The 25,487-nt window shown below is 37.1% G+C and overlaps 1 protein-coding gene across 1 annotated transcript; it reads right to left on the bottom strand.

Annotated features, from left to right (window-relative positions):
- Plekha3 (pleckstrin homology domain containing A3) lies at nt 1-23,943 on the bottom strand. Its single transcript, XM_046447233.2, has 8 exons — nt 23,537-23,943; nt 18,712-18,828; nt 12,718-12,873; nt 10,048-10,184; nt 8,429-8,593; nt 5,169-5,212; nt 3,606-3,721; nt 1-950 (listed from the first exon to the last, which is right to left on the bottom strand). The coding sequence occupies exons 1-8, from the start codon at nt 23,574-23,576 to the stop codon at nt 823-825; spliced, it is 903 nt and encodes a 300-aa protein (XP_046303189.1). The 5' UTR covers nt 23,577-23,943; the 3' UTR covers nt 1-822.
- Between the last annotated feature and the right edge of the window lie 1,544 nt (nt 23,944-25,487).

The following is a 25,487-nucleotide window of genomic DNA, read 5'->3' as shown; positions in this document are numbered from 1 at the left end:
TTCCATTGAAAGTCATTTATTTCTCTGGTGTAAGTGAGCCAAGTCACTACAACATCATCCTCTTTTGTAGAACAATGTAAATAACAACATATACACATCTTAAATTTGGTAGGTCACAAAAGTTAGAAAACAATCATCTTTGAGGAAACAAGAAAATAAATAAATAAAATTAAATACTTTAACCCAACATTTGGTATTGACAAATCAGTAGTGTCAACTTCACATATGAAGGACAGCACAGTCTGGTTTTTAAAGAATATTCAAAATGTCATGTTATTTGGGCTAAAGATATTTAGAATATTAAGCGTTTCCTTTTTTCTTAAAGGAATTTGATACAATCACCATCAAGCTGCTATCATAACTCATTTTAAGCTGGGGTAAAGTGACCTTTTGGTCCATGGCACAATTTACATGTATCACACTTCTGTCAAACTGAAACCTTACAAGATTTCATGTTTATAAGCTACAATACACACTGACCAAGATGTCAGTCCCTCACAGTTTTTTAGAAAAATATCTACATTTGTCCTTATGGATGTCAAAATGTTACAGCATCATTTGTTGTTTTTTTTTTTTTTAAAAAAAGAAAGATGCACATTCATACTGTGAAGTTATTAGGAAAATACTCTTGCAAATAAACTATATAAAGATAAAATACACTTCAAAAGTATGTGGGTTGTTTTTTGTTTGTTTGTTTGTTTTACAATATTCTATAAAGTGCAGAGAAATACTAAGTAAAGGGAAAAACTACTCCCTATAACAAGTTGATAACAGCAGCTTTTGCATAGCAATACTTAGAGGAAGTTGGACACTTCAGTTTCCTCAGGAAGAGAAGGATGGAAGAGGATCTTCCAATTCAGATTTTTTTTTGGCCATAAGTCTGCTTTCTTCAGGAATGGTTGCTGATGGCAAATCTCCATTAAGTGTATTTCTTGAACAGTGAACAGGTCCTAGTAAGAAATTGATTCAAAGGTTAAACTCTTATCAGTATTAACTCCAGACCTCTATGAAAGAACATTCTCAATTCCCTGTTCTGAGACATGAAATTCCTTTAGCTTCCTATTAATATTTTGTCTGTTTAATAAAGAAAAATCTAACTTTTCTACTATTGACAATTATAAGGAGAATCCTCAGAGTTCATGAGATAATTAAGAAACTATCTGAAGTAGAGATTTTTGATTTGTTCATTGCTAAAATTGTGGTTGGCACATAATGGGCAGTCAATAAATACTTGCTGAATTGAATTTAACCTTCCTTAATTATTGCTCTTTCAGTCTATTTTAATGCTGTTATGTCCTCCTTGCTTCTATGCAAATAATCAAAGATCCAAAGCAGATTACATGTCTTACCTAAGATCTACAACTGGTAAGAGAACTAAGATAAATTAAAGTCTTCCTCTTCATGAGACTTTCTAGGCAAAGTCCCCATCTTTCCACATGGAATGCACCTCACAGAAATACCACTGAAACTCCAAAAGGACACAACTGAATACACTAGCATAGTCCTGCTCCAGAGTGGATTATTTTATACATATTGTTTGAATGTACAAGACCTTTTATTACTTTTCTAATTTAAAAAATATTTAAAAACGGAAGCAGTTGTACCTCACAAGAAGAACATTTGTGAATAAAGACTTTCAATGAAGACTGCCAAATGCAATGTATATGCTTTAAAAGAAAGAGTGGTAATTCTCTTTCTACCACATAAACTAACTGTTCAGTTGTCAACTAACTGAAACACTAGCTTTAACATAAACAGAAAAATCTAAGGATGAAACTTTTGACTTTGTCTATTTAGAGAAGTTCTGAAAAAATGAGATATACATACATATTTGTGTGTTTATGTGTGACAAATTAGTTTTGTTATAGTCCTAACAGCTGAATTATGGAATGCTAAATGTACTAAGGCATATAAACCTAAATCTTTTTAAAAAAAATCAGGACCCAGAGTCTTAAAAAAGAAAGGAACTAAGGAAAAATGGCTAGTTTTATAAAAACTTATCACAAAAGATCCTCTTTAAAAAGAAAAAAAGAAGTATCATTTAGAAGGCAGCACACTGAATATTCTCAGGAGCTCTGGATTGAAAGAGTTGTGTATAAAAAGCATAAAGAACAAGAGGAATACGAATCTATATTCCTGCTTCAGAGACACCTTTTTCACATAACCTGATTAACCCTCTTCTCCTTTTCCCTTTCTCTACCAGGTCTTGCTCAGCTGGCCAGGAAAACTGTTTTCTTCCCTCACCCTTCCCTACCCTCACCTCTATTCCTTTTTTCACATCTCCAACGTTCCAACTTAAATTCAAAACGGTAGTAAGTATATGTCCTATGTCATTAAACAGGTTATTAGTTCTATTTTAAAGAAAGATGCCACTACCTTCTAAATATCTGAAAACGCCACCAGCCCCATTCAGAATCCCATCATCTGCATGAACTCTACTTCCTCCTCCAACAAAACCTGTTTGACTTCCTTTTAAGTAAAACAACTCTATCTTAATCAGTGTGTCCCACATAATCAAAGACTAGAAATGCAATGACATGTTTTTTTGTCCTACCCAGCCTTGCTATGATTTAGCTGGGTTGTCCTAGGCTATGTAAAAAATCTGACCACCATTTACTGTGTCACTTCCTAAGAGAAATAAAATTGGTGTTCCAAACAAATGACTTACAAATGAACTTTTGGAGCACAATCTGCTCCTTAATTAGGAACTGTATGTAATTTCTAAACCCCATGCTTCCTGGGAAATAGTAAAGACTAAACAGTAATAGTCTACTCATGGCAATATAATAAGAAGACGTATTCGTGTTCACTAGAAATCATGGTCACCACTGTCAAACTAGGTAACCTAATATACTTTCAAAGCTTTTTTCTCTTCAGAAACAAAAAATAAAAGTATACAAATCACAAAAATTTTCCTAAAAATCACAATATAACCCCTCTTTAATACAAGAGAAAAATAACGAATAAATGCTATTATCATTCACCACTACTACCAGACAGAATTATTGTCCTTAGCCATATCAAGGCACATAAGTAAAAACAACTGATTTGTTTTCCTTGGATTTATTTATTTTTTTTTAATTTTTAATTTTTTATTGTGGGTTGTTCAAAACATTACAAATTTCTTGACATATCATATTCCACACTTTGATTCAAGTGGGTTATGAACTCCCACCTTCACCCCATACACAGATTGCAGAATCACATCAGTTACACATCCATTGATTTACATATTGCCATACTAGTGTCTGTTGTGCTCCGCTGCCTTTCCCATCCTCCATTTCCTTGGATTTAGAACTTGCCTTTATTTTCCCCAGAAAAAATCCTACCTATAATTCGTGCTTTCTTCTAAAATGTTTTTTTCAACACAAATGTAGCAGGAATAAGAAGATTATGATATTTTATATATACATATATATGAATATAGATATTTACAAAGCAACCCTCAGCACTTCTTAGTTGATAACAAAGCTGTTAGTAACTAGATGTATGAGCAGCTGTTACTGTATGCTCCAATGTCAGTATTCTTATTTCCAGAAATTACAGAGTAATACAACAAGTATGCTAAAAAGGCCAAAGAAAGAGACAAACTCCGTCTAACTTACTATCTGAATCTTCAAGGGGAATGTCATTACAAGAGTCTGTATCTGAGTAGGTTCTCCTGCGTCGCTGGGAGAGTCGGTGAAGTGTAGATACTGGTTCTTTTATAGAGTAGCTACTCCTATAAATTAAATTTTAAAAATTGAATTATAAGACCTTAGACAAAGGAAAACACTATCACTTAATTGGAATTTTAAATTATTTCTCTTAAATCGAAAGAGGAACTATTTTTATGCCCAACAAAGTCAGCAACATTCTACTCATTCAAGGGTCAAACTGCAAGCAGTCAACCTACTTAAATCCAGCCTCAGGTAACCTGGAGAAATGGCCTCGGGTTGAATTAAATAGAAAAGGAGTACAACGAAGAAATGGCTTCTAGAGAAGAAGGTCCACCAAGGCAGTACCCGTATCAGATGGTTCACTAATATTTGGAAAATAATTATGGGTTTTACAAGTGCACAAATCTGATCATAAAGGACATGACAAAGAAGTATACAGAAAATGCTGGTGGCAAACTCACTGACAGGAGCAAGAGAAGGTGAAGAGGGCCAAAAAAAGTTTTAATATTTAGTCTAAAAAAATTAAACAGGAATCACTACCATCTAACAGTACCTCAGAGGATATTTTATGCGAGCCAAATATTACTGTAATTAATGGCAACCTTAATGCATCAGAGAAATGATATATAATTTATATCTTACTTCATAAGGCAGAAAGGGGAAAGTACAGTTTAGAAACATTTCTTTCATAAAACTTAAAAAAATTGTTAATGACTGTTTAAGCTTCCATATTTCCAGAAAATTCAGTTGGTAAAACTCTTCATTCCCTGACATGGTTGGATATACACATCATCTCTGGCTTCCTCTGAGCATATGATGGTTCAATCAACAATATAAGTGTTAGAGAAAAAAAAAAACCTGACAAAAAAGTGTTTAGCACTTAACATTTAGCATAGAGAAATAGAATGAAACTATAACTTCACCCCTTCCAAAAGAATCAAGTAAGACAACCGCTATAATTTAAAAGACTATTACCTAAGCAAAAAAAGAAAAGAAAAGAAAACTTTAATAACCTGGTATACTGGCAAGATCTAACTAGAAGGTATAATTTTTAAGAGTGTTAAAAGGAATATATACTAAAAGATCACGTGGATTTCTCTTTTCAGAAAGATCTTTCTCATTTAATAAAACTATACCTTAGCATGTATATAGGATGCTACAAAAAGCTGATGTAAAATAAAATGAGCCTCAGTTGTGCAGCCATACTACATCAAGTATGCTTAACCATCATTTGATACATTTACAATACCCAAAAAAGCTCCAATGGTTGGCAAGGTGCTTACCTTGGGTAAATTTATTCACTCCATTTTTCTTTCCTGATTCTCCACTGGGACCAGGACCTGATATCAAGTTCTAAGAGATGTATATACACTGATACTGTGAGGAGTGAACCAGAACCACACTTTACCCATGCAGAGTTTTCATTCCACGCCACTGTTAGAGGCCCAAAGAATTTCCTAACTAGGCATAAGTTTGAAAGAATGTGGCCAAAAGAAAAGGTTATTTTACCTCTCAGAACTGCAAGAACCAGGGTGGCTGACAGAACGCTTCATCTGGAAATTAAAGAAAAAAAAAAAAAAAAACTTAGCATGATCCACATGTGAAGTAGAATAATGCAGCTCTGATTTACTACTGTTATGACAATTATCATAAATTTATAGAGAAAAAGATGCCTGGCCAAAAATAAAACCCTATCTTAAGACTTAAGAAACATCATTAGCTCAATGTCAACCTTTCTCCCTAATAATAATCATTGATTGGAAAATTTCTCAACACATACCAAAAACATGCTGTATTCTTTTCTCAATACTAAAAACTACTATATGTTTGTATATGTATATATACACATATGAATATGATATGTATACATGCATAAAAATATTAAAAAAACAGTATATAAAACTAATCCAAAAGTCACACTTTTTGTAATAAGGACTAAGCAGCAAGCCAGAAAAGTATTCTAATAAACATCACTTTCTTTTTCTCTAAAGGGCAGGCATAGATAGTAACAAAGCTTCTCTTTACCATTTATCATTCAGGTAGCTGACACACAGATGTTCCAAAGTGTGGCTTTCATAGAGAACTGCATGAATAATTCAAGTCTTTAAAGAACTCAGATGAACCCTAAGTCTCAAATAGGTTTCTACCACATATTTTAAACATAAATATCTGATTAAGCTGAGCATTTAATGTAACAAATACTAAATGTAATTTAGAAGCTTAAACTCCCATTAAAAAATAAAGGTCGGCAATCATATAAAACAGATGATTTCAACATTTAACAAGGTAGCAGAAAGGCAAAGTTTATACTAAAGGTTTAAGGTGGTTGCCTTTATATACATGGAGTTAAGAATCTCACAAGTACAGGTCTAGCATTTATGTTATGCAAATGCCTTCCATACTTGAAACAAAGCCACTAGTTGATGAGAAATACCAGTAGAAATATCAGATATGACCAACCCAATTTGTAGTCCAGATACATCTAATATGACAGTCATTAAGACGCAGATAGATACTAACATGTCTTTTAACAGAAATTACTTCCTTTAGGATTACTTCATCCAGTGATATCCTTACCACAAGAAGAACTCAATCAGTTGCCAAAATGACAACTGTCTGTACTAACATGATGATTTGCAATAAAGTTAAATGCAAGTTTATTCTAAGATGGATTCAATAAGTTTGATGAGCCAGTTTTAAAGATCAGATTAAATAGTTTAGGAGCTCTCAAAAAATTTCAGCTTCATTTTTAATATAAGCAAACTTTTATATAAAAAATAAATTGTTTATTCACCAAGTACAGTAGTGCACACCTATAATCCCAGATATTCAGCAGGCTGAGGCAGGAGGATTGCAAGTTGGAGGCCAACCTGGCAGACTGTGTCTCAAAATTAAAAATAAAAAGGGCTGAGGATACAGCTTAGTGATAAAATGCCCCAGGGATCAATCCCCAGTACAACAACAACAACAAAAATAACAACAGTTTTTCATATAAATAAATAACTCATTAAAAAATTGTTATTTTTTTTGCCTTTGAAGACTGTCTGAACTTAATTTCTATGCTGTGTCTCTGGAAAAACTGCCATAACCCACAATTCTTGCTTTTTTTGTGTCAAACAAAATGGCATAATTAGGAAACCTAAGTGGCCTCTAACCTAATATTTCTTAGATTAACTCATTGGATTTCTTTTTTCTTTTTCTTTTTCTTGTGGTGGTGGTGCTGGGGATTAAACCTAGAGCCTTGTGAATGTTAGGCAAGCACTCTACCAGTTGAGCTATATGCCCAGCCCCTAACTCATTGGATTTTTTGTAACTTTTCTGCTGATTAAAGATTTTTTTGATTTAAAAGAGTCAGTTATTATACAGAAAATACACATTTGACTTCTCCAAAGACATTTCCTAAAGAGTTCAATGCAAAAATTGTAGCAATGAAGTATTTTTATTGCACTTGACTCTATGTAGTATACCTTTAAAAAAAAATAATAACCCAAGTACCCCTCATGCATCAACCTCAGGAACAGAGAGAGCACTGTACATCCAACTCAAAAGATTGGTTTCTTTTACATGTTCTAAATACATGTTATTTAACAATTTATAGCATATTTACAATTGTTCTAAAAAGCAATTTTGTCACACTGGGTTCTGCTAAACCCTACAGTCCTATGACAGTACTCAAAAATAAGCAAAAAGGATATTAACTGACAAATTTCAGAAATACTGCACACTACCTCTCTCAACAATTCACACTAAATTTCAGCATTAAAAAGAGGCTCTGAGAAGTCCTGGCTAGACTATTCCTATCAGATTGGGACCAAAAAACCTAATTCACTTAAGTCAACCAAAACTTCCCAAATAAACTGACCATAAAATTTATCTTCATGGTACAGCTGTCTCAGGACATTAGAAAACAAAGCTCTAAATAAATTTAGGAATAATCTTTACTAAATCTCATGTAATTCAATTTGCTGGGGTGGGTAAGAGAACCTAGGAATAAATTGGATCCTATTCTTCTAACCAGTAACTCTTCTGGTGATTGCTAAAACAATAACCATGTAGCATTCTTCCTCCTAAAAGCACTTTGATGAAAAAAATTTAGTCTTATCAAACTTTATCTCACCTACAAGTTCCCCACAGCATGCCAGAGCAAGTTCAATAGCCTGAAAAGGACAACGAATCCTCCGCCCCCAGAGAAAAGAACTCTGGTTGTTCAAGTAATCAAGAGGAAAGAAACCAACATTGGACAGGCAGCATTAACAGGTCAGATCCTTCACAAAGGCCCTCTGATAGAGAAGACACTCTACTGTACAAATGAAGAAACTGAGGACCAGAGAGATTAAGTGACTTGCCTACTTGGGGGGTTCAAAACTAATGCTGATTACAGAATGCTGTTCCCACTGGAACATGTTTCAAGTCCCTTCCAATCTTCTAAAGACATGCTTCATTGCATCTCATTAGGAGGAAAACATTGCCCCACTATAAAGCAAGTGTGCTCACAACCCTTTCTGAGTCCCAGCACATACAGTGCATTACAATGTTTTCCTGGGGACAGCAGCTCAGGGGCAGGCCTGTGCAGCCCCTTCCAGGGAGAGAGTAGATCTATACTCATGCTTAGCTCATTAGCAGAGAGGTCTAATACAAAATACAGGATAAACAAAAAAATTCAATCTTTCAACTGTTTCTTTTCCACTGCCTGTTGCCCCCCCCCTAAAATTAAAAACAAAAGAAAACCCAGAATCAATATCAGTAGAAGAAAAGCAAGAAATTCCAACCATTTGAACAGGAGAAGGCGATACAGGAGAAACCAAGGGATCCGGATGGGGCAGTTGAAACATCTCGGGTTTAAACTTGGCATTCGCTATCTTCACACACTCCTCAAGCGTTGTGATGAATGTATTACACGTGGCACTAAGCAGAGAAGAGGCTTCGTTCATGTTCTGAAAGATCACACGGAAGGACTTGAGCAAACTCACACACAGCTACGTGGGATCATACATATCCTTATAATCAAGTGATGAAACATCATTTCCAGTGGACCCATGATTAGGGTATGACTTAATAACTTAGGAATTACTTAAAATACACTACCTGATAACATTAAAGCGATGCATAAATATGAAATGTCTGCTTCTTAGGTAAACAGTATGAAATTAGATTCCAAGAAAATAAACTTTGCATTTAAATCAAATAGCATACTGAAAACCTGTGTATAAAAAATTTATCTTGGAGAAACCTTAACTGAAACGTGATTTCTCAGTTCTCTATTAGAACTTTGAAGGTGTCATAGCAGTGGAACATTCTTGGGAGTTACTCAGTAGCAGGACAATTCTGGTCTATCCTTCCTTCACCCAGTCTACTTCTTCCTTGGTAGAATAAAAATCCTAATTTTGTTCAGGGCTTGGGGGATGACTGCACACTCATTTAAGCCCGTCTTGGCTATTCTTTGCCAAATACTCATTCCTCACACTCCCCCAAGTTTCTTTTGAGCCAGACAAAAAAGATGAGAAGTCAGCTAGGGGATTTCTAGGATTTTTGCTCCATGATTAAAAACAAGAACAGTAAGTTGAGAAGGTCTATCTATCCCTGGCCTCTCCGAGACCCTAGTAGTCACCTGAAACCTAAGGCATGAGGAGAAAAATCCAATACAAGAATGGCAGAACAAGCCCAGGCCCCTGACGTGGACACTGAGCTTTGGAGCAGTGTTAGAACACCTACCTCAGGGAGCTTGTGGTAAACAGCTCAGTGTTCAGACAGCATTCACCAGAGTGAAACCACTCTCACCTTCCTTACTAAGACCCCTCCCCGAACAGGAAGGAGGAAGATTTCTTGTTCTACTTCTACCACATTAGGCAAAGGGGACTGGGGCATGTTGACCTTTCACCCAGAGACTAGAGGGCTTACCAGTTCCCTTCACCAGAATGGGTGACCTATTTCATAGCCAAACCTACTACTAGCCAAACCCTACTACTAATCGGGATTTTGAATCCTTTATCACTGTTCTGAAAAGAATTTTTTAAGTTATTTCATAAAGATATTAACTCTCAGTAGTTGAAGCTGAGACCTTACTATCAAAAGAAAGATTGAATAACAGCTGTCCAGTGAATTCATGCACTTGGCCAAGAGATCACTGTCCGGAATGCTTCTCATCCCAACCTCCAATCATCAAAATGGTTGCAAAGACAGATTCCCCAGAGAAAAGGAGTCAAGCTTGACTCTGGCTAGACACATAACCTAGAAGGTACTATATATTTCCAAAGAGTCTATAGCAGAGATATCCCAGAATAGATGGAACTCACTGTGAAAATGCTCCCCTATCATCCTTTAGGATGACGAGGACACCCAGGCATAGTTCAAAGTGGAACCAGACATGAGAGGATCCTTTCTCTTATACCTCTATGCTGGGAGATGAATGATTCTCATCATGATGAACAAATTCCTGGATTGTATGAACCTGCTGCATTAGGAGGTCACAGTAGAGGCGAAGTTCAGACATTTTGGTTTTCAGAGATTCACTGGTTTCACTTATTTCTGAAAGAAACATATATAAACATCAATTAGATCATTTTCATATTCCCTGGGCAATACAACAAAATTTAATCAATTTGAATGGAAGGCCAAAAATACCTTTTTGGCCTACAGTTTAAGAGATGTAAGACCTTGGAAGTAGGATAACAGAACCCTGAAAAAATACTTCTTTAGATAACTAGGGGAAAAAAAAAAAAAAAAAACTAAAGGTCATATGTCTGCTGTGAAATTCACATAGATTAATTATAGACATAAAGTGAGGATCCTGGACGTTTCACACAGGATACTTCTACTCCATTACTTGTCCCCTGCCAATTGAAAAATGCCTGTATGTCTCCTTTTGTAAATTGGCTTTTGGGGTCCTTGGCACATTTTTTTCAGCTCTGATGTTTTTCTCTTAAAAATATATAAACTGATAATTTTTAAAATATTCTTACACATTAAAGATAATAATCTTTTATTATCCCATAGACCAAATACTTTTATAGATGTTAGCTCTCTTTTCGTGTTCTTTGTTGTAATATAGTGTGGCATACAGGAGTTTTTAACCTTCCTATAATTAAAAATACTGTATATATTTATTTTTTTCTATTTCTTTCACTTTATTTCACATTATACAGTTTTCAGAATTTTCAGTAACAGCTTACTTACTTCTCCTTAACTCCAGACAAACTTAACTATTCAGCCACCATCTCAGCCACTCATAGGCTCATTCCTTTTTTAAATTTTGGTATCAGGGGTTGAAACCTAGTTCAAGGAGTGCTTAAGCACTGAGCCACATCCCCACTCCTTTTTTATTTTGAGACATGGCATTGCTAAGTCACTTAGAGCCTCACTAAATTGTTGAGGCTGACCTCCAACTTGCAATCCTCCTGCCTCAGCCTCCCAAGTCACTGGAATTACAGGTATGCGTCACCACACCCAGCAGGCCAATACGTTTTAAATTAGAAGTAAAAGTTGCAAAGGAAGAAAAATATATAAACATTCTGGGGCTTCTCCACACTCTCTGAGCCAGGCCAATGCCATTGCTTTCTGGTACTAGCCACAAAGCTACTTCTGCAGAATGTACAAAAGCAGATCTATCTGCACATTTGATCTAACCTAAATCAATTCTTCCCCAAATTATAGTCCATTCCTTTGTTTCTTTTTTAATTATGGTAAAATATACATAACATAAAATTTGCCACTATAGCCATTTTTAAATGTACAATTCACTTGTATTACGTACATTCAGATGTCATACAAACACTATCATTATCCGTCTCCAGAAGTTTTTTCATTTTTCTCAATGAGAACTTTATACTCATTAAACACTAACCCTGTTCCCTCTTTCCTGTAAGGCCTGGGAACTACCATTCTACTTTCTGTCTGCATAAATCAGACTTACTATCCTTGGTATCTCATATGTGGAATCATCCAATATTTATTTTTTGTGATGAATTTATTTCACTTTGCATAATGTCTTTAAGGTTCACCCAAATTGCAGCAAATGTCAGAATCTTCTTTCTAAGGTCAAACAATATTCCCTTGTATATGTATCACACATTTTGTTTATCCATTCAACTATCAACATTTGTGTTGTTTCTATCTGTTAGCTATTATAAATATCCATTCCGTCTTATCAGCTCCTTAGATGTACTTTATCGGTGATGTTCCTTCCTATATTTGAGTAGTAATGTAAATTCCATCCTAAGCCTCCATTTTTCAATATCCATAATTTAGTTGTCTTTATTAATTTAATATTTTTTAAATATAAAAATAATATATTTTCAGTGAAAAATTTTAGAAAATACAGAAAAATCAATCTATGAAAACACAAATACTGTCATTATTTTCAAATTATATCCACATATGGTTCAATTAATACCATATACCATTTCCTTTGCTTTTGACATTTATTTAATCTTTTTGAATTAACAACCCACCTTCATGAGTAAGTCAAAAGGTACTAAATGGTATACAGTGAAAAGTAAGTATCCTCAGAAATTCCTTTTTTCAAAGTAACAACTTTGTAACAACCAACTCTTATACATCTTTCTTAAACCTGCCAATGAATACTGACACTATATTTAATTTTGAGTCCTGCTTTTATTTATTTATTTTTAAATTTTCTATAGTCATAGATGCACAGAATGTCTTTATTTTATTTGTTTATTTTTATGTGGTGCTAAGGATCGAACCCAATGCCTTACACATGCTAGGCAAGCACTCTGCCTCTGAGCTACAGCCCAGCCCTTCCCTTCATTAATGATTGTTTAACCCTGGGCATTTTCTCACATCATTAAAACTTCTTGTAAACATTTTACTGGCCACATAAAATATCAACTAATGGAAGCACCAGTTTACTTACTGAACCATTCCCCTCAATTTATACCTTTACACTGCTTACAAATTTTTAACTATGATCATCTAAATATATATGTAAGTCTTCTACATTACTGGTTATTTCTTTGCAGCAGATTACTAATAAGTAGACAGGGCAATTTATTTTATGTCTTTAAAAATGCTCTTGCCACAGGGGAAAAACTATAGTTACCTTTTTCCTTTTTAGTCCTAGTATCAGTCAAACATGCTTTGGAGCTCCCCAGAGCAACCAGCCACCTCTGTCTTTCAGCTGCATTTACCGCCTTCATGTAGAAATGCTGCTCTCCTGGAATAATTAATTCCATTCTTGTGTTGTCTGCTGAATGAACTATGATGATAAACAAAGGAGAGTACAGTTAAGAATGTCAGTAATTTGGGGAGAATCAAATCACCACTCTTGCATAGTATTAGATGCTTCACACACCTAAACTAACAAACCATGACTCACCGTGAAGGCAGAACCACTGTCTCAGGGGCTGCCCAGGGGCACCTTCCAAACCACCCTTCTTGCATGGACCCAAGAGCAATCTGCCAAAGCGATGGCAGTATATAATAGAGAAAATTGTCAGATTAAGTACTGAGAATTGAGGCACTCCCTTGGTACCACCTATACCACCTTAAATACATGTAACTAACTTCCTTGAAAGCAGAATCTATGTTTGGTATCCCCCAAGCCTAGGATAGTGTCTAACATATAGAAGGAATGCAACAAATAATAATTATGGCCACCTTCTATTAGAGTTGGAATCTGGAACACCCCTCAAACGATGTTAGAAAACCCCCAAAGCAGCAATGTTCAGAGGTGGGGCTTTAAGAAAAGATTAGATCGTGAGGACTCTAACCTCATCAGTGGATTAATCCATTGATAGATTCATAATCCAAATGGACTGCTAAAATATAGTGGGAACTATAGGAGATGAGACTAGTTGAAGGGATTAAGTCCTTGGGGGTGTGCCATTGGGGCCTATATCTTGTCCCCAGATCCTTCCTTTCTTTCTCTTTCTTTCTCTCTCTCTCTCTCTCTCTCTCTCTCTCTCTCTCTCTCTCTCTCTCTCTCCTTTCTGGCCACCATGATGTAAGCAGCTCTGCATGATCACAGTCTCTCTACCATGATGCTCTGTCTCACTACAGGAGTCAGCTGATTATGGACTAAAACCCATGAAACAGTGAGCCAAAATAAATCCTTCTTCCTTTTGTCAAAGCAACAAAAAGCTGACTAGCACACCTTCCATTAGAACAGAAGTTCTGTGACAGGCCCATCACAGTCATCTAGAAAACACATGAATTTTGAAGACTTTCACATCTTCTACTCCCTCCACTTCCCCTCCTATGTACACACCCCTTCTGATATTCTGACAGAAGAGAGCTAATCAAGAACAAATCTGAGCCAATCCCAAGTCTTTGTTGTAAAATGAAATCTGGGCTTTACTGTCATTAAATGACAAGTACTTACTCAGCTCTGGACAGTGCTGGTTGAGGGGAAGATAGGAAGAAAAATGGAGTCATTGCTCATATGGAACTGACAGTTTAACCAAAGAAACAAACTAACACACCAAAAACCATCAGAACACTTACATGTTGAATTCTGTGGTGCAAGATTTCACATGTAATTATGAGAGAAAGGTTATAAGAGACATCAAAAAGAAAAGGCTTCCATATCAAGATCTAATGCCAGCAGGGTTTACTTAGGAGAAAAACAACATGAGAAAAGGCCTAAATGAAAAAATAAACACAGAATGTACTAAGGATATGAGAAAGCAAGCCTCAAGAGAGCCTTGTATTGTATTGCAATGCAATATTCATATTCACGAATGGACAATCTGATGGAGCTACATTATGAGGGGCCCAGAAAGTCTGGCAGAAGCCCTAACTTAGAGAAGTAATTACTAAAAACTGACTGGATGCTCAGTGCATTATGGCAAACAAGTGCCATAAAGGCACTTATATGGCCAAACTTAGGTGTAGATACTGAAAGTTACAACCACGTAACAATCAGTGACAAGTGGGAAAGATTTTTATATCAGGATAAAACTACAAAAAACCCAAAGCTCTAAAATTAACTCTTTTTTGCTAATCACTAGTGCTGGTGAAATCACCAATGCCTACCTTAAACAATTCTCTGATTTCTTTCTTCTTCTTCTTTTTTTTTTTTTGTGTGTGTGTATGTGTGTGTTACCAGGGACTGAACTGAGGGATGCTCTACCACTAAGCTACATGCCCCCAACCCCTTTTAATTTTTATTTTGAGATAGAATCTTATTAAGTTCCCCAGGGTAGTCTCAAACTTGTGATCCTCCTGCCTCAGCCTCCCCAGTCAGTGAGATTACAATGGTGCATCAATGTGCCTAGCTCAATGTTCTAATTCCTAAGGATGTTGCTACAAGATGAAACTAAAATAAGATGACTCACTTTTAATTATGCCAGAACCTATGCATCCAATCAAGGATGGTCCTCTCCAAAGCTGTCACCTGAGAAGTTAACAAACTTAAAAACAAAACTTCTAATACATCAAGTCCCTAAGGAAAAAAATGATGGATCAGACCTCTATAGACAGAACTACAAAGCATTACTGAGGAAAATTAAATACCTAATTAAATACAAGGCCACATCATGCTAAATCAATATTGTTAAGAATATAATTCTTCTAAAATTAACCTATAAATTCAATGTCACTCCAGCCAAAATTCAGCAGATATTTGTGGAAATTTACAAGCAGATTCTAAAATGTATAAGGGAATGCAAAGGGCCAATAGCCAAGATAATACTGACAAGGAAAAAAGTTAAAAAACTTAAGACTACAGGATACAAAGAATATAAAGCTAAAGAAATTAAGACAGTGTGCTATTGGCACAAGGATAGAAAGAAAAGAAAAGAAAAAAAAAAAAACCCATAGAATTAAACAGCCTAGAAAGACCCACAGAGACAAAGACATCCCTATAATGGGGAGGGGGGGCATTTTCAAAAATGTGCTCAGTTAGATATATCCATATGGAAATAAAATGAATCTTGATTCTTACCTTACATATCTAATTTGGAACTAAATATAAATGGTAGAACAAGAAACCTTCAAAAAAATGACATAGAAGATGTCCTAAAAGGGGAATCAAATGTTCTAGTAAAAATTATTTGCAAAATGGACTTTGCTGAAATTAAAAACTTCTGTTCATCAAAAGATACTAATAACAAATTGAAAATACAAACAGAGTGAGAGAAGATACTTGCAATACAAAAACTCATTCACATTATACAAAGAAGTCCTGTAAATCAATGTGAGAGATAGTCAAGTTCAGAAAATGGGACAAAGAGTTGAAAAGGGACTTTAAAAGAAGAGGATATTCAAATGACTGTTTAATATTCAAGAAGAAAAAAATACTCAACATCATTAGTTACTGAAAAAATACAAGTTAAAGTCACCAAGAGATACCAGTATACGTATAGAAATATTCAAAATTTTAAAAAATTGGCAATGTCAAGTTTTGATGAGACATAGAACAAGTGAAATGCTCAAAGTCCTTCTATCAATAAGTTGATATCAATAAGTTCATAGAAGGACTTTGGAAAACAGTCTGGAATCATCTCTGAAAGATTCTCCCCTTAACCAAATTTCAGTCAGGATCTTTTGAGTCCTCAGCTCCACTGGGCTTCCGTCTCCATGCTGATAGAGACCAGTTTCAGCAAGAACTCTGCCAAGTCAGAATCTCCCATCCTGGATATCTCTTTACCCTTGTATATGAACAAATTCTTTATTCCTTACCACCCTGCTGGAAGTAACTGATCATCCTGACCTACCTCTGCAAGAATCCTGTTAAGTGGGTTTAGTTAGAATCCCCAGTGTCCCTAAAGTTTCTTCTTAGTAACTTTTCAACTGCCAGTTCCCCTGTCCTGCATTTGGGTTGTCAGATCCCACTTTTCCTTGTTGTATTCAGAGTTGAGCTCACTTTCTTTCCTCTGCTACAAAACCCACTCCCTATATCTATCACCACAGTCCTAAATAAAGCATGCCATACTATTTTAACAAATGTCAAGAATGTTTTTCTTTAACACCTCTTAAAGCTAAATATATAAAATATTCAATGCCTCATCAATTGCACTCTACTAGACATATACTAATTATAAAGGCCTACTTATGTTTGATAAAAGAAATGTGTAAAATGTTAACATTACTGAACTATACATTTAAGAATGGTTAAGATGATAAACTTTATTTTATATTTATTATACCACAGGAAAAATTTTTTTAATTAAAAAAATGTTCATGATAGCTTTACTCATTATAGTCTCAAAGTGGAAATAACCCAAAAGTTATGGACTATTCACACACAGGAATACTACATAACAATGACTGAACCACCATGAAGTAGAATATGGTTGGATTTCACAAAAATAATGCTGAGTAAAAAGAAACCAGACACAAAAGAAAATACTGAACTGCTCTAGTTATAACAGGGATAAAGGCTAGATGACTGATGAAATTTTAGGGGATAAGTGGCTAAGCGGACCCCCACAGCAGATTTCTGAGTGTCTGGTGATAACCTAATTCTTGATCTGTGGTGGCTACACAGATTCTTTCACTTTTAACGTCTGAACATTTTTTTTAACATTTATGATCTTTTCTATGAGTTTGTTATTCTTTAATAAAAACAATTAAACCAACAATGATGTTGCCATGGTTTGAAACTGTTTTGGCATAAGAATTCCACAGCTGTCATTTAAATATTTTCAAAGATGGCAAAGCTTCTAACTTTGTAGTTTTGATTTATGACCAGACCTCATCTGGGATTATCAGGAATAAGATAAACAAACATTTTTTTAAATAAAAACTAATGTTCTGGATGTGTTCTTCTTGTGCATTTATAAACTGGCTCATAAGGCAATTTCAAGAAAACACTTTTAAAATGTTATAGGTGGTGATAATACAGTTGAAAATAATTACAGACACCAAAATGAATATATGGAAAGCCAACAAACACTTTTTTGGGTATATGTTTCAGTATATTTGTTAGAAACATGCATGTAATAAAAAAAAAACCAGGCTGCAGTGCTTCTATCTCTATTCATGTAGCCAAGACTCTCTTCCATTAAAACTGTAATAACAATCAACTAAAGCAGACATGATACAATCACCGGGCACATGCAGTTTGGTGAAAGCTCCCCAGAAGACATCACCTTCTCCTCTTTGAGAATATGGATAATGAAAGAACCTACTAGTAACTCTGAAATGAAGGTGAGGAAACAGATGTTGTAGATAAAGAATGTGCATCCAAAGAAGAAAAATACCCTTAGTCTCCTTAGGTAAATCTAACTAAGAATTACTAGAAAAATCACAAAGAAGTAGCAATCTAGCCCTGGTAAAAGTAACACAATGCATTAGCTGCTGCTCTGGTTGAATCTAAGAAAATGTAGAGAGGTAAAACAACTCTGGAGTACCTGGCAGCTATGAGCAAGAGCTCACCATTTCCAAAGAACTATTCTTTACAAAGGACAAGTATTCGGGCTACAGAAGGGGGATGAGAAAAGCCTAGAGAGAATTTAACACACACCTCTTCTAATGCTCTAGTTTTTCCTCAATTCACTCTGGAATTCAAGACTTTTCATTATAATTTTGTCTGATTTCATAGTGCCTATCCCCACACCAACCACCCCAACCACAAATATAAATGAATCAATGATCCATGAAACATTCTGGAAAATTACAGCATGACCTAGTGCTTTATTCCTCCCCCTTTGGAAGGGAAGGAAATCATCTCTATCATCTAGAACTTATCTCCAGTTCAGCAGATAATCAAAGCTTATGCCTCTGACTTTATCAATACCCATCAGAGCTGGCATGGTCATCTTCAGAGCTCAACTTTTAATCTTTACAATATCTTTCTATAAGAATTAAATAGAATGCACATGGAGGCATCATGGACAAAAAAGTGGCATCCAGCAAAAAATTGCAACGGTCAAACTGGAAAAGTAGCACAGTTACTCTGAATTTCAATTCACAGTACATTTATAAAGGGAGAATTATCAAAACCAATGCTATATGCCACTCCTGACTGCTAAGGAAATTAATAGCACTAGAAAATCGCTACATAATTGGAAATGCTTTTGTCCTCATTTGGAGCATGCTATAGAACCTTTATTACCTAACCTCAAATTCCTAATTACCTATTTTTACTCACCTTTAATTTCACAAACTGCCATCTTTATACTTCCTTTGCTCCCTTTGCAAACATCATCCTGTGAATCATAGTAGGATAGAATGCCATTATCTAAAACAAACCAGCGAGGTTGCCAACCTAAAAAGATCATAAATAACAAAGGTTAACAAGAATTTACTTTTATCCCATAGAAAACTGTGATTTCAAGCCCTGACATATACATGATTTCTTGGCTCTCAAGAAACATCTGACAATAAAATTTTTAATGGCCAACACTTGCCCAAAATGTCCTTGCTAGAGAAATGGTTCCCTGGAATCATCTTCAATAATAGCCCTACACAAGGTACAACATAATTGCTCCTTTTCATGAATACAGACTGAGTATCCCTTATCCAAAATGGACCAGAAGTGTTTGGGATTCAGACTTTGGAATATTTGCATATACATAATGAGATACTTTGGGAATGGGCCCCAAGTCTAAATATAAAACTCATTGTTTCATGTACACCTTATACACACAGCCTGAAGGTAATTTTATACAATATTTCTGGTTCTGTGATTCATCCTATGAAGTGATATGTGGAATTTCCTATTTGTAATATGTCAGAACTAAAAAAATTTTAGATTTTGCAGCATTTTGGATTTCAGGTTATCAATGCTCAAACTGGAACAGTAACAGAAAACAGGGATTTTAGACTGTTCTACAATCATTCTTTTTGAATAACCAGGGGCAAATCTTTTCATTTCAATAAGTCTCTAAAGTACCCAGTCTCCAAAACAAGTAGGTTGCACAAGATGACCCCCTCAGCTGCGACCTAACCCTCTAATTCTACAATGGCCTTCCCTTCTCTTAGAAAATACATTGTCTAAGCAAACTCCCTTAAACACCATATAAGAGCTAAGTGAATTCCAATCTTTACACAGACTCTATAACCTATGTAAGAACATATATTCCCCATGACCTCCCTTCCCTCCTCTGATCTGCTACAGACTTGGCTCTAAGGCAAACCTGGTAAGCAGGAAGATGGTTTTCCTTGGTGCCCAACTCCCACTCCTCTTGCAAACCAAACTCCATGTTCCCTGGAATCTTATCAAGCATGCTACTAATTTACAACAGTTCACTAACTAACAACATGGTGACCATGCTGGAGGCAGTGTGACTGTCCTTGTTCTTTCTGTAACTATTAAGTCACAATTTGGCACAGGTATTCTAGGCTAAAATGTACCACCTTTTAAACCACTGGTGTTCAAATCCTGCTAGATTTAGCTATAACCAGTTATATGCTTAATCAATTCAGCTTTTCCAAGGCAGATAGTACCAAAAAAGGGGAGACAGGTGAAATATTCTTAAACCTTGCTTTACAAACCCAGGACTTTCTTCCCCAAAAGGCTTTACCTATAACACTTTTGAAATGACAGCACCAAGTCATCATTAAAAAAGTTAAATTTTTGGTGGCACATGCCTGTAATCCCAGTGGCTTGGGAGGCTAAGACAGGAGGATCATGAGTTCAAAGCCAGCCTCAGCAAAAGTGAGGCACTAAGCAACTCAGTAAGATCCTGTCTCTAAATAAAATACAAAATTGGGCTGGGGATGTGGCTCAGTGGTTGAGTAGCCCTGAGTTCAATCCCCAGCACCAAAAAAAAAAAAAAAAAGAGAAGTTAAAAAAAAAAAAATGTTTATAAGAAAGTAGAAAATGCTATAATACAGTTCAGAAAGATAGATGTCCAAAATAAATAAATCAAGCAGCCTTAGATGCCTAGAAAATATTTTTTGCTGTTGCTTTTTTTGGCACTGGGGATTTTAACCCAGGGATGGTTTACCACTGAGCTATATCCACAGCCCTTTTGATTTTTTTTATGTTGAGACAGAGTCTCACTAAGTTGCTTAGGGCCTCAGTAAATTGCTGAGGCTGGCCTTGAACTTGCAATCCTCCTGTCTCAGCCTCCTGAGCTACCAGAATTATAGGAGTGCGCCACCACACCTGGCTTGGAAAATCCATCTTTAAGAATGCTATATACCCTAATGCGGCCTGCCAAATTAGAAAGTTCTTGAATACATGGACTTTATCATGTTCATCACTGCATTCCCAGCAATTAGAATGGTGGTTGGTGCCTGGCGTAACAGGTGTTTAAAAAATATATTTCTCAAGTGACAGAAAAAAACAAATGAATGAACACCATAAATGTGAGATCTTGCTATGATCCATAAAAAAACAGATATTAAATATTATTATTCATAAGTATTGAACATGTATAGAAATGATGAAAACATATTTCCAAATAGTAATTCACCTTGGTGAGCAAATTATAAGCAGAGTATGAAAGTACATTCCTCCACCATAGATCCAGTGTACCTATAGGACAAAGTATGATTCTGCAAATGTGGATTATTGCAGTTCAATATCTATTTAAAACAAATATTGAAGCCAGGCACTGTGGTACACTTCTGTAATGCCAGCAACTCAGGAGGCTGAAGAAGGAGGCCTACAAATTCAAGGCCAGCCTAGGCAACTTATTAAGACCTTGTCTCTAAATAAAGCAAAATGGGCTGGAGATATAGCTCAGTGGTACAGTGTTTGTCCAGTATGTTTACCAAAAGCCCTGGGTTTGAGCCCTAGTAACACACATACATACACCAAAAAAAAAAAAAAAAATTCTTTTTTTTTTTAGTAAAATGATTCATTTCGAATTTGTAGGAACACAAATGGTGACCATGGTTGAATATATTATTCTAACCAAGTCTGTTAATAATCACTATATACCTTTTTTGAAGAAATATTTAACAACCCAACCTGTTGTATAAACATTTACACAATATAGGACTGTACCTGTGGAAAAGAGCCACACATTACTCCCTTTTAAAAATTCCTCTTTAAAAAAAACAAAACAAAACACGTATTTTTATATCAAACTACCAAAAGTTAATTACCAAAACTCTTATTCTACAAAGGATTCCCAAATTACACTAATTTTAAATTTTAAGGACACAGGAAGTCCTTAAAAACCACTTAGCATGGACAGCTGCTTGTCCTACAGACCCAAGATGAACTAACTAATAATCAGCATGTGGGGGAGCCAGATTTAAATTTTAAAAATGGAATCCTTCCAAACCAAAGATTTCATTTCAGCAAACCCTACATAGCTTACTAGAAGTTACCTAAAATGTTCTGCAAAGACTAAAACCTAAGACACAGCTGGTACTCAGTACCAAAGGATATGAGGAAACTGCCAAGACCACATTTCACTCCAAGTGAAACCTCACCTTAAATTATGACTCATCTTGGTAACTGCCATTGCTCTGGGCTACTCAGAAATGGTTCATCTGGCATGAACTCCCAGGACACAGTGCTTACAAATATTTGCAATGAGGCAATCACTTGCATCTCAAAGCATAGAAGCTACTGACTCACCATTAATGTGATACCTCAACCAAACACTAACTGTGCTTCTCACAACCACCCAAATGAAAATACTTAATAAAAAATATTTGTCTTGGGGTCAGGGGTGTAGCTCAGTGGTAAAACACTTGCTTAGCATGTGGAAGGCCCTGAGTTCACTTCTCAGCGTCACCAAAAAGTTTTTTAATTTAATGTTTTTAAATGTGCCTTGTTTTTTTAAATGTTTCCTGTTAAAATATGATAGTTAAGGAAATAAATTTTTATTTTGAACGAAATAAAACATCAGTGATTCATAATTATTAAAGTATCTGCTACTGTATATCTGGCTTTAAGGTTCTAATTAACCAAAAACCAAGAACAACTATGGCTCAGTACCTATGCCTTATAGTGTGTATATGCAGATTTTGCACAAAGTCCAGTGAACACAAGTTGAGTACAGCATATAATCACTAAAGGGTTCAATATCTTTGGCAGAGTAAGTGGGCAGCAAGTCAATATTTGCCATTATGTTTAACCAAGAAATCTGTTTACTATTCCAATGTTTTAAATACATTCCCCTTCCTCTTATTTGGTGAGATAACAGAACTCAGGAGTTGGAAGACACTTCCAGTTGTTGATCACACAGGCCTTACAAAAAGACTGAGATCCTGAGAGAACAAGCCATTTGCCTAATTTAGCGCTGATTGATAGTAGAGACTGCACTACAATTCAGACTTAAGAGCTCTTAATAGCCTTCATTATCATGGAAAGTGGCCCTTTCCACAGAAGCTACTAACAGTATGTAGTTCTGCCTTCCAACCCATCTCATGGATGAATCTGATAAGCCTGCTCCATTTCTGTGTATTGCACTTCCTTGCACTATTTCTCAGTTACCTGAATTCCCAAACGTTCGGATACTTCGTTGAAAACCAACCCTTAAAAGAAAAATACCTGGGGACAGATTCCAAAACCATGCTTGCTAAGTTCAACAAGTGAACTTCTAAAATCAATAGTGTTGTTCAGGAGGTTAAAAGGAATATTGAAAACATCTCTTAAAATTAAATCTTGATCCTAAGAGTCCAATCCTGTCCAATACCCCGGACAACTCAGTTATTAACAAACCACTGACTATTAAGTGTGAACAAGGGCTGAGAATGCAACACACATGGGGGGTGACTGAGAATAGTTCCGGAAGCTACAGGGGGCAATCAGAACTATTACTACACACAGCAAAGAAGTGGTCTGGTGCATGTCCCATCCTCAGGAAGGTGCGCAGTCTCGAACTCTCCTCGGCGGAGGCCAAATAGACTCCGAGAGGGACCCAGAGGGGGATTAAGCTTTGAATTCGCTATGAGGGTCACCACCCTCCAGGCAGAGAGGGGGCCCCTGATCCACCATCTCCACAGCCTAAGCCTGCCCAACCCTTCATCCTCTCCCCGCTGACCCTGGACCATGGGAGCCCCGATACCTGTGAGATAGTTGGTCCACTTGTACAGAACCCCCTCCATGCTTCAGAGCCCGGCGCCGCGCATCCTCCTGGCCAGGCGCCGGCCGCGCAGATGGGGATAGGCACCGGGCCTGGGGCAGCCGCCCCTCCCGGGCGCCCCGGCCCCCTCCCTGGTCCTCGCCGGTCCTAAGCCGCCCTCAGCCCGCGCGCGCCGCCGGGACGTGGCGGCTTAGAGGCCAGGACGGCGGGTGCCGCGTGGTGCTCCGGGGCCGCGAGTCGCGCGCTCAGACATCCCGGGCGAGCCTCGGTGGCGGCGACCGTGGCAACGGTAAAAAGGCTACCGCGGCCGCCCTCCCGCTCGCACTTCCGCGGCCCGGTGGCTCTCTTCCGCGCCCCGGCGCTCCCTCCTCCTCGCCCGCCTTCCTTCCCCCGGGTTCCCCGTTTGTTTTCATTGACCCCGACGTCGCTTTCACTTCCTGGATGAAAGGGGCCGGCCCGTCCCGGGAAACCCCTCCCCCGCGGCGGGGCTGCAGGAGCGGGCGCGGCCTGCCGCCCCGCCGCTGTGCCGGAGGCGGCGCAAGCAGCCCGCGCGGGTGTGGCGCAAGTCTGGCCTCCTCCTTCTCCGCCCACGCCCTGCGGCTCCGCAGTCTTCCTTCACTTGGGCCCTGCCGCGCTCAACCCTGCTCTGTCTGAGCACGAGCTCCGGTGCATTAGTCTCGGGGACAGTGACATAGGCCTCTCCTATTAAGAGTGTTCCTGTAGGGTAGCCTAAGGTCCTTTGGTGATTTTTATTTGTTTGATTTTAAGAAAATAAAAGGCTTGTGTGGGCTTCATATTCTTCTCACACTCAGGGTGTCCGAGAAATTCTCTTCTAGGAAGGTAAAATTACAGCTGTGATGGGGTCCTCAGACAAGAAATTGCCATCATCCCAATAAATAACCTTGGAGAGCCAGGATTTTATCTAGAATATAAAACGTGGAACTAAACTTTGAAATTGCAATGGGGGGGGGGCTTTCTCTAAACTTTGAAATTGTATTTGAAAAATAGGGGTTTTCTGCAAATTTTGAAATTGTATTAATAGAGGCTTTCTCCTAACTTGTGTGTTTGTGTGTAGTACTAGGAATTAAGCTAAGGCCTTCAAGCACGCTAGGTAATTACCACAGAACAACATCCTCATCCCTTTTTATTCTGTCTTGAGATAGAGTCTTTATAAATTCCCAAGACTGCCCTTGAATTTGCAATCCTCCTGCCTCAGTTAATAGGCCTGTGTCACAATGCCCACCTCTTCTAGCTTTTATGGTTTTTTTTTTTTTAATCTTGGTTGGTAATGATTGTCACTTCGCATAATTGACAGTAATTTTCAGAATTATAGAATTTTGCAAACTCTAATTCGCTATGAGGGTCACCACCCTCTAAGCAATCACATAAAGTAGCCTCAGTGCTGAGACTTATAGCATCATTGAGATAGAATAATATGTCTCTTCCCAAAAGTTAATCCAGGCCTTTCTGAAAGCTTTCTAGTTTGGGGTAGTCTGGACTTTCACTTGGAAATAAGGTGAATTGGTGGAGAGATGGATATGTAGTAAATCGAAAACAGTTCAACATTAATGATAGAATCTAGTTGGTGGGTATAGGGTATTCACTGCAAATTCCTACTTTTCTATGTTTGGAAGGTTTTCATACTGAAATGAGGGAAGGGGGTTGCATCAAACAGAATTGGCCTAATCTTTGCTGCATATTAGCTGCGAGATTGGACCAAAATGCCCGGTATTCAAGTCTCCTCATCTGATGTGGATAAATCTGATGTCACAGAGTTAGCAGGGGAAAAAAAGGTCAAGAGCTTTTCCCGCAATACTAGAGTCCCTCAAGTCAAGGGTGGCCCGGAGTGGTGGCAGACGGAAACGAAAGGCAGTGGCGGGTTACAAATCGCTGAGTACAGCGACGTGGCTATTTGACCAGTTCAGGTAACTGT

This window comes from Marmota monax, unplaced genomic scaffold (genome assembly GCF_021218885.2).
Source record: "Marmota monax isolate L192 unplaced genomic scaffold, Marmota_monax_Labrador192_F-V1.1 WCK01_AAM20220418_F8-fsc00007, whole genome shotgun sequence".
Lineage (NCBI taxonomy): Eukaryota > Metazoa > Chordata > Mammalia > Rodentia > Sciuridae > Marmota > Marmota monax.
The sequence above is the reverse complement of the archived record's forward strand: the minus strand, read 5'-3'. Positions and strand labels throughout refer to the sequence as shown.